The sequence below is a fragment of the Gobio gobio genome, assembly GCF_949357685.1.
Source record: "Gobio gobio genome assembly, chromosome: 19".
Classification (NCBI taxonomy): domain Eukaryota; kingdom Metazoa; phylum Chordata; class Actinopteri; order Cypriniformes; family Gobionidae; genus Gobio; species Gobio gobio.
In genome coordinates, this window is record NC_137112.1 from 25,224,715 (window position 1) to 25,243,013 (window position 18,299).

The 18,299-nt window shown below is 36.6% G+C and overlaps 1 protein-coding gene across 1 annotated transcript; it reads left to right on the top strand.

The window, feature by feature from the left end:
• Positions 1 to 18,262, top strand: col9a1a (collagen, type IX, alpha 1a). The gene is made up of 32 exons (XM_079843796.1): positions 1 to 197; positions 719 to 793; positions 916 to 954; positions 1,040 to 1,102; positions 2,381 to 2,434; positions 2,576 to 2,611; positions 4,228 to 4,251; positions 4,364 to 4,417; positions 4,507 to 4,560; positions 4,663 to 4,695; positions 6,273 to 6,329; positions 6,422 to 6,475; positions 6,663 to 6,716; positions 6,869 to 6,922; positions 7,005 to 7,058; positions 7,250 to 7,303; positions 7,847 to 7,900; positions 8,007 to 8,060; positions 8,140 to 8,193; positions 8,273 to 8,317; positions 9,023 to 9,076; positions 9,162 to 9,215; positions 9,296 to 9,349; positions 12,110 to 12,181; positions 12,771 to 12,806; positions 12,914 to 12,958; positions 13,076 to 13,108; positions 15,601 to 15,747; positions 15,970 to 16,024; positions 16,127 to 16,315; positions 17,192 to 17,269; positions 17,402 to 18,262. Exons 1-32 carry the CDS (start codon positions 123 to 125, stop codon positions 17,605 to 17,607), a joined length of 2,064 nt encoding a protein of 687 aa, XP_079699922.1. The 5' UTR covers positions 1 to 122; the 3' UTR covers positions 17,608 to 18,262.
• The last annotated feature ends 37 nt before the right edge of the window (positions 18,263 to 18,299 follow it).

Sequence of the window (18,299 nt, forward strand, 5' to 3'; positions counted from 1 at the left end):
ACATCGAGAGACTAGTAGATGGTGTGGAGGTTTAGTTGGGGTATATTGACAGAAAACCTGTGAACCCCAACTAAACTCCTAAAAAGGACTATTTTGCCTCCTTCAAGTCATCGGGGGTGACTATGGCGCACGCCGGGACTCTCCGCGCGTCCGTGCTGCTGATTTTACTGCAGTTAGTCCTCATCATCTCTGCACAGGTAGGAAACAAGGCATTTCTTTTGCAGTAGAGATGGACTGTGTGGGTGTTTTGGATAACGGATTGAGTCACTGTATGGTTATTAAAATGTCTGAAAATTTAAATGTAGAGACAAAAACATTACATATAGAAAGAAAAGAAATGTGTTTTGATGTGACATTAAATAATATACTACTAAAGCAGCAAACATGTTTTTCATAAATTAACTGAGCTGTATGTCTTATATTTCTTATGTTAAATGATGCCAAGCTTCTTCATTAAGATGTTCTGAAATTGCGAGTATCTGAAAACCAGAACATTGCTTGACATATGGAAGGTATTTTATGTAAATTGGTCCAGGTGTGCCCAGCTGTTTTCACTTTCCCAGGATAAGAAGAGAGCCAGTGTGATACCTCTAGCCACAGCATCAGGCACACATACAATGACTTCATTGTTTTTAGGACTTTTTTGTTTTGTTTTTTGATTTCAGGATAAATTTTGAGCAAGCGTTGGTTAGTTTGTATGTTTTTTTGTTTGTTTTAGAGGGGGCCAGTTGGTCCAAGAGGGCCGCCTGGACCTCCAGGGCTTCCTGGGTTTTCTGGAGTTGACGGCATTGATGTGAGTCACATATTGATAATTTTACTTACACTTTGATTTCTCAGATATATCTGTCCTCATACAATGTTTTTGTTTTGTATCCTTGAATAATGTCTCTTTTTGTGCATTTTGTATGATTTCAGGGTGAGAGGGGACCTGGCCCCGGCTCAGTTGGCCCCCCAGTAAGTGTTTTATTTTTTAAAACAAAAATGAGTATGCATAGCTGAAATTATATGTTACAATCCATTAATCTGATGAATCCAACAGGGCCTTGATGGGGAAAATGGAAAAGATGGATTAAACGGCCTTCCAGGAAAACCTGGAGCGGATGTGAGTATTGTTATTGATTTTTGTACAGGTCTGGAAACCAAGATAAAAAGAGTTTTTCTTTTCTAAGTTACACTGGTTCCACCAGAGACTGCAAGTGTAGTTTGCATGGGAGGGGTTTGAGTAAAAAAAAAAAAAATCCTAAATGGAAAAAGGGATTGGAGAGGAGAGGAAAGAGAGAGCAGAGAGAGACCCATATTAGCTTCCTGGTGGAGACAGAGACCTTTTTGTATAAGTATGAAGCCACAGGAGCAGAAATGTGTACTATTACTGATGGGACTGAGCATTAAACCGAAGGACACCTATTCCTTTATGTCTCCTCTGAGCTTTATAGTTTAGCACTGTAAGTAATTTAAAAGACTTAACACAGCACAAATCATTTTCTTAGTCTTGTTTTTCGGTAAAAATATCCAAATATCCTTAAAATAAGATATGCTTACTTGAGAAGCAGGCTTATTTAAGATGCATGTTTTCAGAGACTATATCTTTAGTTAAGTTTTTTTTACACCACTTTTCTTAAAAATATATCCTTGGTTTAATTAGAGCATGAATAAAGACACATTTGTAATATATTTTAATATCTTCAGTTTTAATTATCAAGGAATTTTATCTATATGTTTAAAATATATATATTTTTTTCCTGAAAAACAAAAATACTGATTAAGAAAGGGTTTTCTTGTCCAGAATAACCTATTATGTTGGCATTATACAGACGTTATAGTGTAGGTTGCTTGATAGGCTATCATATTAGCTTTACATTGCAGGAAAAATAAATTTTAATTACATCAAATCAACAAAGTAGGTAACAACATATTTGTAGCTAGTGTAAAATGTTCTAAATGTTTGTATTATTACTAATGCAAAGGGGGAAAAATACATTCTAAATCATTCTATATGCATACTTCTATATAAAACTGATAATGTTTTTTGGTGGCTATCCTGTTGGAGAGATGTTTCCTATTCCCTGTAATGAAGTGTTGAACGCAGGCGTCTGCAGTGGTCTACTGTGCATATTTTAGAGAAAATGTGGGCGGGGTTTGCTATTTGTCATAGTCAGGAGAAAGGTAAAAGTCATTTCTGATTGCGTTAAAAAGTGTCCAGTGTGAGTTTTTGAAAAAAAAAATATATATATTTCATACAAAAATTAAATAAGCATAAATAATTAGCTCTGAAATCATGCAGCTGTATCACATTAGCTCAGCTGTTGTCAGATCAGGTAACATTTAATCTGCAGTGAGTTATAGTGAAATCTATGCTCATAAATGGTTTTGTCTTTCTAAGGGTTTGACTGGGCCCCGTGGTGAATCTGGCCCTGTTGGCCCTCCTGGTCCGAAAGTAAGTTTCCACTTAATAGGGTTTACTTTCTTGTGAATGGCTGTATTATTACTGATGCTTAATTTACTAAAGTTCTAACTGTTGTTAACCATTAAAGTTAATTTTAAAAGATCCTATGGTTTGATGTTTATTCTTTATTAGGGTGAACCTGGTGAGCCGGGACTAAGGGGAGCCCCTGTAAGTAAATGATTCAAAATCTCTTCACACTGATTTAAACAAATTTGTCTCTTGTAATTTTAGTGTGCTGCTAGAATAATCAGATTTTAATAGGGATGTTTTCTCTTCCATTAGTTTGTTATTATGGATAGATTTATCTTTTTAAACAGTGACCTCCCATTGTAAAATGGCTGCCCTTAGTGTGCAATTATTATACTTCTGTTAAACTAAAACTAAGAAAGTATACTTTCAGTCTACTTTTTATGTAATTCTGAGAAATATACTTTATGTAATTCTGAGAAATTTTCTTAAAATGTACTTATACTGAAGTATATTTGGCCTATTCTTGTACTCAATCTTTTGATCGAGATATACTTAAAAGTATTATTAAGTATTCTTGGCTTGTAGTTGTTTACTCTTTTGATTGAGTAGACTATTCAATTTTTTCACATAGTTTTAGTAAACATTGTTTGAAAATATTGATTAATAAAGAAAACAGATCCAGATTAGATGTTCCTAATTATGAATATCTGAATTTTTGAGTAGGCTAGTCCAATGGTAGTGTACATATGAATTTACTTCCAATCTACTTTACTCTTTCCCTGCCACTGATTGAAATTTCCGGCTATCCACTATTCACTGTTATATGGTAGGGGGCACTATTTTGCATCTTCTGAAATTAAAACACAAGTTCAGAAGAAGCAGAAACAAGTGATAGAAGATTGCTTACATACATGTACAATAATATAAACTGCCTAACACCACCGAATGAAATGTCGAACCCATGAAGAGGAAACTGCGAAGCTTTGGGGGTGTTGATGGATCTACTCCATTAATGTTTTGATCATTTAGTTTTGACTAATTTGACAAATTTTCAGCTTTTTGCTTAAAAAAGGATGCATGAAGCAAGAATAAAATGTTATGTAAAATGAGCTAAAGTACAGTTAAAGGTATATTTCAAGTATAAAAATTCATAGCCATATAGGAACATAGTAGTATACTTAAAGTGCAAAAATAATGTAATATAAATATACTAATATAAATAGTAAACTATAAGTATAAAGTTACGTTCACTTAAAGAAAACTTACAAGTATACTTGCAGTATAAAACTACTAAACTAGTACTTTACAGAGAGTATACTTCAAAGGGTTGTTTTTATAAATTAAAATATGTGCTACAAGTATTTGACTAGTAAACCTATAATTTTACTTGAAGTATAGTTGCAGTACAAACAAAAAACTTAGTTGTAAACTAGTTGTGTACTCAAAGATACTACTGTTGCACTTAAAATATACTTAAAAGTATACTTTTATACACTAATAAATGGGCCAATTAAGTCCCAAGTAGTATTGAAACAGTACACTTACAAGTATACTTCTAGTAAATTGATATTAGTAAACTTACTACATAAACCATACTTAAAATATACTTGAACTTTATTTTACTTTACTTAAAAAATGAACTTGACGTATACTTATTTTTGTAAGGGTGTACACACTTTGCAGGCAGTCGATCATTGATCAAGTTTACCTTCTAGCCCATACAGTGATGCAATGATACAAGGCTGTATGCTGGGCAGAGGCACACTTTGTTTTTTTTTATTATTTGCTAAATTGATATCATACATTGTTAACAGGGTGTTGGAGAGGATGGTGAAGCTGTAAGTGCATACTCTTTTATTTTATTATTATTATTTTGTTTTAATGGTGGGATTTGCTGATATTTCTTTCCACTGTTATCGGCTCTTTGATTGTTTTCTTTTTTTTCTGAAGGGTGCTGATGGGGAAGATGGATTACCTGGAGAGTTGGGCAAAGTTGGACCTCCTGTATGTAATGTTACTCCATTATTCCAATAAATTAAAATAAAGTAGTTGAATAATAATCTGAAGTGTCTGTCTCTGGTTCTGATTTAAAGGGTAGTCGGGGACCAAGAGGTCCTGTTGGTGCGCAAGGACTGACAGGGCCCAGAGTAAGTATTCATTTTTAGATCTTTATGATCATTCACTCATGTCCTAGATGCATATATGGCTATAAAAACAGATTTGTTCAACTCTATTCCTTTTATCCATAGGGCCCTCCTGGAGTCTGGGATGGGAAGGAGTTGGTATGTATCCTCATGTCTCATATCTGGTTACCTTTGCACTAAATCTAGTGTTTGCTCCTCAGATTTCAGGAAACAGAAACTCAGCCATCACATACACTATATTGCTAAAAGTATTGTCCACTCCTCCAAATCATTGAATTCAAGTGTTCCAATCACGTCAACGGCTATAGGTGTATAAAATAAAGCACCTAGGAATTTAGACTGCTTCTACAAATATTTGTGAAAGAATTGGTCGCACTCAGGAGCTCAGTGAATTCAAGCGTGGTAACGTGATAGGTTGCCACCTGTGCAATTAGTCCATTCGTGAAATTTTCTCACTACTAAATATTCCACGGTCAATTGTTAATGGTATAACAAAGTGGAAGCAATTGAGAACAACAGCAATTCAGCCACAAAGTGGTAGGCCACGTAAAATCACAGTGGGGTCAGCGCATTCTGAGGCGCACAGTGCGCAGAAGTCACCAACTTTCTGCAGATTCAATAGCTACAGACCTCCAAACTTCATGTGGCCTTCAGATTAGCTCAAGAACAGTGTGTAGAGAGCTTCATGGAATGGGTTTCCATGGCCGAGCAGCTGCATCCAAGCCTTACATCACCAAGTGCAATGTAAAGCGTTGGATGCAGTGTAAAGCACGCCACCACTGGACTCTAGAGCAGTGGAGACGTGTTCTCTGGAGTGACGAATCCGCTTCTCTGTCTGGCAATCCGATGGACGAGTCTGGATTTGGCAGTGACCAGGAGAACGGTACTTGCCTGACTGCAAGTGTAAAGTTTGGTGAGGGGGGATTATGGTGTGGGGTTGTTTTTCAGGGGTTGGGCTTGGCCCCTTTGTTCCAGTGAAAGGAACTCTTTAATGCTTCAGCATACCAAGACATTTTGGACAATTTCATGCTCCCAAATTTGTGGGAACAGTTTGTGGATTGCCCCTTCCTGTTCCAACATGACTGCGCACCAGTGCACAAAGCAAGGTCCATAAAGACATGGATGAGTGAATTTGGTATGGAGGAACTTGACTGGCCTGCACAGAGTCCTGACCTCAACACCTTAGGGATGAATTAGAGCGGAGACTGAGAGCCAGGCCTTCTCGTCCAACATCAGTGCCTGACCTCACAAATGCGCATCTAGAAGAACAGTCGAAAAAGTCCCATAAACACACTCCTAAACCTTGTGGAAAGCCTTTCCAGAAGAGTTGAAGCTGTTATAGCTGCAAAGGATGGGCCAACTCCATATTAAGAATGGGACGACATTAAAAGTTCATGTGCATGTAAAGGCAGGTGTCCCAAATCCGTTGGCAATATAGTGTATTTGTTGTTCTATATCTGTTTTGTTGATTTTGATGTTGAAGTTTCAGCCACTTTCTGAATTCCTCCAACAAAACTGCTATAACATGTTAGGACTCTTGTATTTATGAGTGATTCTTCAATTAGGAAAAACACTTTCTGACCACTCTGATGACACTATATAAAAAAGCTGGACATGTGATAAATGTTTTAAAATAGATAAATACTCATTTTAATTGAAGAATCATTTGTATGCATCAATGTTTCTACTAGATTTGTCTTTGTTATGTTTTTTAGTGTCCAACTGCCTGTACTTCTGGCCTGAATGGTTACACAGGTCTCCCAGGCATGAAGGTGACTTATAAATGGCATCATTTCAATTAATACACACTTCTTCTAGCCTAACACATAAGGATGCCCAACATGCTGTTGTTTTTCATTTTTAGGGTCACAAAGGCGTCAAAGGTGAATCAGGTGAACCAGGAAGGCAAGGACATAAGGTGACAGTTGCATAAATTAAGTTCTTTTGAACAATTAGGACAATTATTATTTATTCAAATTATTATTAGGGATTATTTGTGTAGATCTACATGTAATATGTGAGCAAATTACCTTGTCATTTATTAAATGGTGGCTCAAAGAGGGGCAAATCATGTCTGGGTGTGTAATTTTATTGATTTCTTACAGGGAGAAGAAGGAGACCAGGGAGCATCTGGAGAGCCAGGTGCACAAGGATTACATGTAAAAAAAAAAAGACATCACTTAACTAATATTCTTCACTGATATTATTTAATATACTATATACTTATAGTTATTTTGCATCTTTTCCACCCATGTGTTCCTGTTCAGTGTGTCGCCCAATATCTCTTTGTGTGCTTGTTTTGTTACTGTAGGGTCCACAGGGTTTGAGAGGAATCGCAGGGATGATGGGCTCTAAAGGGGACAGGGTCAGTGGCAAAAGGTCTTCATATCTAATACAATAACAAGGATATGTTTTGAAATTACCAAATGTATATTCTTCTCTATTAGGGAGCTCGTGGGAATGTTGGCGACCTGGGCCCTCAGGGTATTCAGGGTGCTCCCGTAAGTGGCAAAATTATAAAAATCCCATACAAAAGTTTGACTCATTTCAAAATATGCATCAGTACTTGTATTCTTGACATTCATCCACATTCATTGTGATATTATATTTATTTACAGGCTGCTTGATTTGGTTTTGTAAATAAACACATGAATTAAAACCTAGAGAATTATATTGTATTTCATTTTTAAAGGGTGATCGGGGCCAAAGAGGAAAAGTAGGTGAGACTGGACCAAAAGGAGCTCAGGTAAGTCTTCATACAGCAACAAAACAACACATATACATTACATTTATAATGTCATATCAACAGCTCAAGAAGACTTCCATTATATATAGTATATATATATATATATATATATATATATATATATATATATATATACCCCCCATACTGTGGAAGTCAATGGGGCCCATCAACTGTTTGGTTGGAATGATAACTATAACTATATCACCATCCACACCAGCAGATTATATGGTTCTGTTTATTTAAAGCATGTGCTGCCATTATTTGGTCTCGAGCTCTGAAAGCTGAATGGATTCTTATTTGCTGTCAATGTTTTTATCGTTCATCAGATGAAAAAAAAACCTTCTGAAAGTGATTCCAACGATTTCGTTTCTCTGTGTCATTATAGTTGTGGTGTGGACTGCTATCTTTTTAATTTAGAACTACCGGTATATCTTTATCCTTATTGTTATCGTGTTTGGTGTGAGTGGGCTTTTACACTAAGAAGTTCTAATAACTTTTTGATTTACTATAATAATAACATCTAATGTGGCTTCTTCTTGCTAGGGACCTCTGGGAATGCAGGGACTTGTGGGTTTACCTGGACCGAAAGGAGAGACTGTAAGTTACCTGTGCTGCAGTTTATTGATGATTTTGTGTTACCCTAAAGTGACCGGTTATACTATCAAGTTGTATCTTTTTTAAATTGAACGTTTTTGTGGTGTAGGGTTTGCCTGCAGTTGATGCTCGTGACGGTATTCCAGGACTGCCTGGAGTGAAGGTAATGACTTAAATTTGTGCATGCAGATCAATATCATGTTATATCACTGTTTGTGTACTTATGCATATGGCTGTTTTAGGGTCTTCCTGGGAAAGTTGGCTCACCTGGTGAGGCTGGACTTCAGGGATTTCCAGTGCGTATGACCTTTGACCTCTTTTCAAAATGCTTCTTAGTATGCTTGCATTATTGATTATTTATTCATTTTCCTCCAGGGTTTGCCAGGCATTTCAGGAGCAAAAGGCCACATGGGTGTAAATGTAGGTAATTCAACTGTGAATTGTTAGAGTGTATCTTCGTTTGGTTTATCCAAGATAGATCCCTGTTTTAAATGTGTGCTGAGATACACTATTGTTCAAAGTTTGGGGTCAGCAGGGTTTTTTATATAGAGAAATTAATGCTTTTATTCAGCAAGGATGCATTAAATTGATCAAAAGTGGCAGCAAAGATATTTACACGGTTACCAAAACATTCTGTTTCACTAAAATATAATTTCAACTCAGCAAAGAATCCTGAAGAAAATGTATATCATGGTTTGCACAACAACAACAAAAAAACTAAATATAAAGCAGCACAACTGTTTTAACCAAATCTTCAAAATCTGCATATTAGAATGATTTCTGAAGGATCATGTGACTCTGAAGACTGGAATAATGCTGAAGGAAGATTTTTTTTTTTACACTATATTAAAATAGAAGACAGTTATTTTAAATTGCAATAATGTTTTCAAAATTAACGTTTTACTATATTTTTGATCAAATAAAGGTAGCCTAGCTGAGCATATGTGACTTTAAGTGACAATAATTGACAAACATTTTACCAATCACAAACCTTTGAATGGTAGTGTAGCTCATTTATTATAAATAATTGTGTTAACCCCTTTATGATATAATTCTCATAGAAGTGCTGTAAATCATGAGTTTGTGTCCATTAGCAGGAAGGATAACCTGTTGTCTTTGCTCCAGGGAAATACTGGTGATCCAGGTGTGGCAGGTCTGATTGGAAATAATGGAAAAACGGTGAGTCCCGTTTATCCATTTGTTCACCACCACAGCCTACAGGCCCATGTGGATGGATGAACATCTTCTGGTGTTTTGATTTCAGGGTGAACGTGGTGAGCAGGGAGAGGTGGGACCAGTCGGGCCAAGAGGTGGGCCAGTGAGTATATTTCCTCTTACATCATATAGTGTCATATAAAGAAATGTGTCACGTCTATAATGTTCTCTCTTTTTCTCCAGGGTGAGAGAGGAGGAAGAGGTACTGATGGGCCTGCAGGCTTGCCAGGTGCAAGGGTGAGTTATCAGGAACCACAATTCTGTTTAACTTTCTATTATAAATCTATAATGAGATGCTATAGGACACATTTAGACAATAACACTCTTAGCTGAAGCTTTAAGGGCATTGAGAATAGCCTCCCCTGCTAACAAAAATATGTTCTAAGAACATTTTGAGTTATAAAATATTAAAAAACAGAAATAATGAAATTATTTGAACTTAAATTTCTGAATATTCTCTGAACGTTCAAAACCTCCAGTTTTTTTTTATGTTTTAAAAAAGTTATGAGAATGTTGAGGGAACATTCCATGATAATTTTCCAAACATTATGGGGGTTATTTTTTAATGTTCTCTTAACATTATTCAACAAGTAACATTTAAAAAACAATATATGAAAGTCCAACTGAAACGTTTCAGAAATTATGTATAAATAACATTTTTGTGCTAATGTTTTAAGAAGAGTATTAAAGACCAGATCATTTTGAACAAACGCTCTATTAACATTGCTGAAAGAAGGTTTGTTCATAACTTTGAGAGAACCATGCCAGGATTTTAGCCAAAGTTCTGAGAACATTCCCTGTAAGCTGGGGTGGAGTTACAAAGGAAAGGTGAAAATGTACAGAAAGAGGTGAAGTGCAGATGAAAGATGAAGTGAAAACATTAAAAGATGACAAATAAGACACATTTAAGTGGATTACAACATAAATTCCAAGGATAACATCCACCCACCATCTTAAATTCTCAAAGGTCCTGTCTCAAATGGCATGCTTGATGTGGACGTCCAGTTTTGCTGCCTTTACATCTCTGAAGTCCACAAGACTACAGGGAGTCCATTTGTCATTTTAGGTTTTTGCATCTTCAGTGTGGACTTTATTACCCAAAAGCCTATAGGACAAACTGTTGAAGAGGACCTCGATTTGGGACAGGCCAAAATATTACTTCAAATAATGCACAATTTGAAAACACTTCAACTTGAATACACACGTTTCATCTTTTTTTAACAAGAACTCTAGAAAGTTATATTGCAGTATATATTGGAACATATATTATTAGTTCTGATATATTTTAATCATTTAAGGCAAGACACCTAATTACATTAAGAATTGCAAAACATGTTTTCTATTACATTTTTTCCGAAATGTTAGGTTACATAGGCAAATAAGCATTATCTAATTAAATATGCACTAATTTACATATTGAATCCAGGAATCTGGATAAAGCCAGGTTTAAAATACTTGTCATTTTTTTTGGACATATTAGAGTCAGGGTTTTTACTTAGGGGATTTAGGATATCTCTTTTTATTATGTTTAAAAATCAGAAAATACTGTGAAACGTCAGAATAAATACATTTTCAACATGTTTTCAGGAATAGCATGTTGTATAAAATCAGGCAAATTATATATGAACAAACCCCTCTGTAAAAACCTTCAGAATATAGATAAACTATACATAGCTCTGGAAAATATTAAGAGACCACTTAAAATTGATTTCTCAATGTAAATTTTTTCCAGAGCTGTAGATAAAAAAAAGAAAATTCTTTATTAATTACCCTCAAACCCGTAAAACCTTTCATCTTCGGAACACAAATGAAGATATTTTCGATGAAATCCGAGTGGTTTTTTGAGGAGAATGACGTTGAAGAGAAGAGACTGTTGAATAAAGAAGTTATTTTTGTTTTGTTTTTTTGCACACAAAAAGTGTTCTTGCCGATTCATAATATTAAGATTCAACCACTGTAGTCACATGGACGATTTAAAAAATGTCTTTACTACCTTTCTGGGACTTTAAAGTTGCAATGATGGTTCAGAAAGCACTCGGATTTCATCAAAAATATCTTAATTTGTGTTCCGAAGATAACACGGATATAACACGGAAGGTATAACGGATTGGGAACGACATGAGGATGAGTAATTAATGACAGAATTTAAATTTTTGGGTGAACTAACCCTTTAAACTATAAAACAAATTATCAAATTTAGTGTATGTCCAGGCTACTGAAGTTGAAATGAGAAGGAAAAAAAAAAAAACTAATTTTGAGGAAAAAGCCTTTAAAGACTTGTCTTGTAATTGGCATAAATATATAAGATGCAATAAAATAAACACTCAAAAGTGTATTTTGGTTGTTTTTTTCCCACTAGACTTAAAAAACATGTTATATAAATCTCACAATTGACTACTGCATGAAAAAGCAGTGTTTTTGCCTGTAGTGTCTTGCCTTAAAAACAAAGAGGGAACTATATTAGGACCCAATGACTTGTACATCTAAACTTGTACTACAACACTGTCTAGATGTCCCACAACAAATGTAACACAATCATAGACATGTTCCTCTTGGTCTGAGTTCATGTCCTATGTGCTTACTCTTATGCCGAGGAGCTTAATAGTGCTGCAAACGGTAACACAATCTCCTTAGAAAGTTCTGGAGTGCTTTAATACAGTAATCGGCTGGTACGGGCATGAATAGCCTGTTGTTATTGAGGCCTAGTAGCTGGGGGTATTTTCTTTGGTAAGGGGATATTCAGAGCAGGAAGGGGGGCTGAATGAGCCCTCTGTCTTACAGGCATTCCTTCAAGCAGCCAGCGAAGGGCATCAGGCTTAATCATAGTCCACATCCATCCACACACCTTAGTCGTGCCCGCCAGCACCCTGCTCACTGAGCTGCCGACTGTTTTTTTTAGCGCAGATGTGGTTTGTAAGGCAGCTACAGGCACAGGCCATGTAGTGTTCATGAATTTGTATTTATTTATGTGTGTCTGTGTGTTTATGTATTCTACAGGGAACTAAAGGGGATCCAGGTCTCCCTGGTCTTCCAGGGCCTGCTGGCTTCATTGGGCAGAAAGGCGACAGGGTAGGATTTCAAAAGCAGAAGCTGCTTCTGTCTGCTAATAAATTTAGAATACGAAATAATCTATTAAATCGTTTAATAAAAGTTGTCTATGTATGGTCAGAACATTACTAATAACATACTATCACTCTATATACTTTTATTTGCATCAAATTGCCATAGAAATACATTTAAATGTTCAGTCTACAGTAAATGCACTGGGTATTTGACCTTCAGTTTCCTGTGTGACAAATAAACTGGAAGAAAAATTGAAATTTGACATCTATTTATTCACTCATTTGATTAAGGCTTTTTAGACAAAATTGGATTAAAATGGTAAATTCCTGTATTTTTTTTTTTTTTTTTTAGATATACTGTGAATTAACTGTTTAATTTACTTGCTGATTTAAATATGTGACACGGTGAGGTCATGTGACTTCTGAATCTTGGTTGAAATAAGCTTTGTTATTGGTTATATGGAGAAAATTCATTATTCTCTTTATCGCGGAACTTTAAAACTAAAATCTTGTGTAACGACATTCTCTCAGAAACAAGCTGGCAAAATAAATAAATAATAGTAAATCAAAATAATCGTATCTTTCTAATTCTTTAGGGTGCTGTTGGTCTCACTGGTCCAAAAGGAGAGCAGGTAAGCCAACTTTATTTATTTTTTATTCTATAGAAGTTTCGTTTTTTAATAGTTAATATAAATAATTAAATCGATCTTAGACCCATTTTTAATGCATGTTTGTTTAGGGACCATCTGGTGAAGAGGGAACACCAGGAGACAAAGGAGATGTTGTAAGTAAAAACAGCACAGATATTTTAATTATGTCACAGAATGTATTGGTTATGCATTCAGACACGTGTCATGACCCCCTTGCTGATCTAAAACTCCATGTCCATTTCTTTTTCCAGGGTGATGAGGGGGAGCCAGGCGAGAAAGGATCGGTGAGTTTGCTTTTAGAAGTGGAGATCTCTAGAAGCGGCTTCTGATTCAGACCATTTTATTTCGCTCTCATTAAGTAAAAAAAAAGCTCAATGTTACACACATACATATATATCCTGTGACGCCTATAATTCAATGGACAATTAAATGCACAACCATTCGCAATTTGTTCTCTGCATCAAAAATATATATGAACACACTGTCGCATAGCTTTGATAACTTTTGAGGCTTATTTTGTGGAGTTTTTATAAGCCGTTTGGTCGGTTAAATGGCCGTGAAGAGCGGTTTGTGTGAAGACTCAGATCTACTGAAGAGAACGTAGGCAACGCAGAAACTCATACAAAGCGGAAAAAAACACTTGTTTTTGATCCATTAATGCATCTCTCACTTACTGTGTGCGATCTCACTGTTTGAAGCGCCAGCCAGAGGAAAATGCCTATCAACGCGTGCTGTCATGAATTAAGCAACGCGTCTTCTCATAGAACAAAGACTAATGAATAATTATGAGACAACGATGAGTCATCGCCGTACTATAGTACGAGAAAACGTCACATCCTATTACTTTGACCCGAAGACGAATTTAAACCAGGAAGTTGAAAATAGAGCAAAAAGTTTTAAAATTAACTAGTTTTCTCCCACATTCAAAACTAACAGATGGTAACATTGTCTTCCATGATGTTCAACACACATACTTCTGTTAAAATCTCAGAAAATTTGGTTTAGGGTTTCATGACCCTTTAAAGAAACAAAAAACTGTTTTATTCTAGCTTCATGCTTTCTTTTTTTATCAACATTTGAATGTGGGCAAGTTTCATAAAAAAAGACACATTTTGCGCAAAAAGCTGAGAAAATCACGTTTTTATCAAACTACACCTGGATCGGATCAAACCACAGATTGAGTAGATTGAGTCCATCAACACCCCCAAAGCTTTCCTTCAGTAACTTTAGGCAGTTTTGATTTATATGCTGTTTAATGTTGATGATCGCATTATTTTACAAATGTCCAGTAAGTGTGCATCACACATGTTCCCGCCCCCACGGTTTAGTTATCAGTTTAGTGTTAGTGACACATTTACAGCAAAACAAAAGATAACATCTATGCTTTCATTTTTTTTTTTGTCTTACATTTCATAATAAACTCAGACAAGCTCAATACAGACATTTTTCATCAGTTTTTTTTTGTGAATTTAAATGTATGCAAAGGATTGTGGGTGATTTAAGGCTGCAAAGGATACATCCAGTGCGTCCCAAGGATAGGTCTGTCTCTGCAGGATAGTAATAGGGGTTAGTAGATCAGTGGGCGAGGCCATAAACAGAGGGGCGTTTTCCCACTGCGTTACCTGATTTGCCCACATCACAGTGTGGGTTGGGTTTAGGGGTGGGGTCGGGTGAAGGGGATCATTTTCATTGCATGGTTTATAAACACCCATCAGTTTGAAAACACCCACAAATTTAGAAACGCCCACTTTAGTTCCGCAGAGACCTATTACTCATGCGTCCTTTAAAACAGGCTGAATAAAGGATGCAAGATGAAGGATCCTTCAAATTAAGATGGCCTTCAGTGACTTTTGATGACGTGGCAGCCGAGATACGCAGCCTTCCGTGTGAGAAACACCCATGCTATCACTTGTTTCTGCTTTTTCTTCACCTGTCTTTTGATCAGGAGATTCTGTAGTCTTTTAGAAGATACCTAATAGCGCCCCCTACCATATAACAGTGGAAACACGGAAGGCCGGAAAATTCAGTCACTGGCGGGGAAGCGTTGTCTCATAAATCACGGCAACTTCCGTCAATGCTGGGAAAAGAGTTAAAACTATAACAAAAATGTGTCTGTTACTTGAAAAAATTAACGTTAACGTTTTAAAAATCCATAAAGGTTCCTAATTTTGTTTTGGAGGTCTCCTACAATAGGTTTATAATCATCCAAGGTAAAAAAAAAAATTTAAAAAAACTTTAATTTTCTAATAATCTACATTGCAGCATCACCTCTTTTCTCACAGTGCCTGAAACGGTTCGATCAAGGATCTGGTCTTTATAAACCGCTCCCTTCTGAAAGCCTACTCTGCTCTGATTGGTCAGATGGCCCAGTCTGTTGCAATTGGTCTACCGCTTTACAGTGCGTGTCGGAAATGAAACGCCCCCATTATCTGAAGTTCTGAATTTCAGTTCTGGAGGCTTTCTCAGCACATGTATACACAGTGACACGAACAGTAACGATGGTGTCGGTTGTACCGTATCAAATCAAGCCCCAGCCCTCATCCTATGGAAGTGCATGCTAAGTGGATTTGCTTTCGCAGTGCAGAAAGCAGCATCTTCTTGACATGTCGACAATATGAACCAAACCCTGTTTGAGAGCAGGTCAAAGTAGACGTTGTTCACGGGGAGTGCATATATTTCCAGAGATTTTCAATCCATAAAATGTGGAAAAAGTGTACAAAATTCAACGTTGGCCTTGAAAATGAGTCAGACTTTATCTTTTTTTTTTGGTGCTCAGACGGGAAAACCAGGAGACGCAGGAAATAAAGGCCCAGAGGGTGGACGTGGCCAACATGGACCCGAAGGCTCATCAGGAGAGCCTGGCCCAAGAGGCATGCAAGGAGACAGAGGGGTGCCAGGACTGCCTGGGGCACAGGGACGACCAGTACGCCTTTTAATCATCTTAATATTGACGGCTTAATCACATGACACTTTTATCGTAGAGAGTTTATTATATCTGTCATTCCAGTTGGATTTCGCTGTACTAAAATCATTATATAAGTTCTAAAGAGTTTTTTAAATACAGTCCGTTTTACATCCAGTCAACGAGCTACAACAACAGGAAAATAATTGAAATATTAATAGTGTCCACGTGATTTTCCTCTAGGGCCGAGCACCAACAGATGAACACGTCAAGCAGGTCTGCATGAGGGTTTTGCATGGTCAGTATTTTGAAATCCAAACAGATATTTACAACTGGAAGCTCAACTCATTGTTAAATCCTTGTTCTTCGAATGGTTTTGACGTTTTCGTTTTCCTCACAGGACAGCTTGCCCAGCTGGCAGCCAGTCTGACGAGACCCGAGTCAGGCATCACTGGGTTGCCAGGTCCTTCTGGTCCCCCTGGCCCTCCAGGGCCCGCTGGAGACAATGGCTTCCCTGGGCATCCTGGAAGCAGAGGACTGCCAGGTCTCAAAGGGCCCCCAGGTCTTCTGGGGAGGAAAGGACCCAAAGGTATGAAGAGACAGTATTCGACTTCTGAAGTTGATTTTGTGTTTTTTGTATAAAGTTGTGGTCACATTTAGAGTTTCAGAGGAAGACATTTTTATTTTTATTTGAACACATTTTTAAAACATTTGTGCCACAATACTGTAGATATGTACTGGCCATATGTCCTTTGATGTCAACAACAAGGTCAAGTCTATTTACTCTATCGTAATTAGTGGTTATAATTAAGTAAGTCAAAATTATCATTCTGATTATTATCATACTGATATATTGGCGATTTTCACTGTGCTTTAAGTACAATAAGTGTTACCCTGTCTTTATTTGAAAAAAAGAAAAATATTCCCAGTACACACACAACAGATTACAAGTCCCCTGTTGATTACAGTATTTACTTCTTTTATATTCATAATTTTTTCCAACTATTATTTTATATGTGAAAAATACAGTAATACGATTACAGAATCAATAAGTTGCCTTCTAAAGTGAGCCTGTTTAATATAGAGATTTATTTAATTTTCCAATTTTTTTGTAATTTATTTAATTTATTTTTTAATGTATTAAATATTAATTCAAATATAATTAATTATATAATAAAATAAATAAAAATATACATATCGGTTTAAATCAGCCATCGGTCTCCCTGCTCTCTAAGATATCAGCATCGGCCACTAATCATAATTGATTATATGGTTACTTGCATTTTATGATGTCCATTCAGCATTGTTTTATTCTCTACACAATTCTCTCTCAGAAATTCACAATTAAGAATAAAGAAAAGTCAAGTAACACATTGAATTAACCATGAAATTTTGGCTTGAAACACCAATTGAGAGCCCTAAACCCATTTTACACTATAAAACCTTTGTGTTCTACTTGATTTAGGTGACCAAGGTGACAGGGGAGATAGAGGGCCCACAGGGGAGGGGTCTAAAGGTATACCTGGACCACCAGGTCTCCCAGGTAAGAGCAAGGCCAACATCTGATCTAATTATTTAATTCATTACTGTGCATTAAATAATCTTGGCAAATCAGTAAATATCATGCCTCTGACCGCCGGCCTGTTTCTCCATCTGTTCTTCCTCCTGCTCTCAGGTGAGCCTGGTAAACCAGCATATGGCAGTAATGGTCGTGACGGCCTGAGAGGACCAACAGGTGTTCCTGGAATGCCAGGTGTGCCGGGGCCACCTGGCCCCGCCGGCCTTAACGGATACTGCGAGTCATCTCAGTGCGTGCTTCAAGCAGTTGCAGATCCGCGGTCCATCAAAGATTCCAACATGAAGGGACCAGATAGTCTATGAGCTGACGGCCATCAGCGAGCCGCACATCAGAGCCCAGCGTCTCTGGACAGGGAAACTTGAGAGACTAATGGAGTGACTCCCTCTACGAGGAGATTTCGGTGTCGATGGTATATGAAGGTGTGATTGTACTTATCAAACACCAAGTTGGATCAATTCATGTTACCGTTCCCAGTCTCATTCAGTCCCATTTTAAAAAGAGAAAAATGTTCGTTTGTTTTTTTTTTTGGACATACTTTTGTATAGGTCTAATATTTCTATTAAGAATCAAAATAAACCTAAATTGCCCCATAAATAATGCAATTATAGCTTGCAAAAAAATAGCCTATTTTTTAGGTACCGGATGCATACAGTATGCAAATCATACCGTCACAACCTGGTCAATTTACACATTGAAGACATAAATCAGAGGGGTCCAAACTTTGTAAATTTGTCAATATTGCATTCAGTTAAAAATTATTTGCAAGCATTTTATTAAATCGTTTTCAGGTTGTTTTAACCTTGACATTCTCAGATTTTGTGAAAATGTTTGTGGTTCTTTGCAGTGGGGCTGTTAAAAAAAAATATCAAGGAATTTTCTATATTCTTTATTTATTGTAGAAAGGATTGATGTGACACCAGCCGTTGTGAAAATGGAGGAAAATAAAAGAATTTTGATAAAGTGCTGCATGTTATTTGAAAATTAGGCTTCAAAG

Coding starts and splice junctions, on each gene's coding strand:
- col9a1a (XM_079843796.1), top strand. CDS start 123: ATGGCGCACGCCGGGACTCTCCGCGCGTCCGTGCTGCTGATTTTACTG. Junction 6,923..7,004: donor TGGGCTCTAAAGGGGACAGG/GTCAGTGGCAAA, acceptor CTTCTCTATTAG/GGAGCTCGTGGGAATGTTGG. Junction 7,304..7,846: donor CTGGACCAAAAGGAGCTCAG/GTAAGTCTTCAT, acceptor TCTTCTTGCTAG/GGACCTCTGGGAATGCAGGG.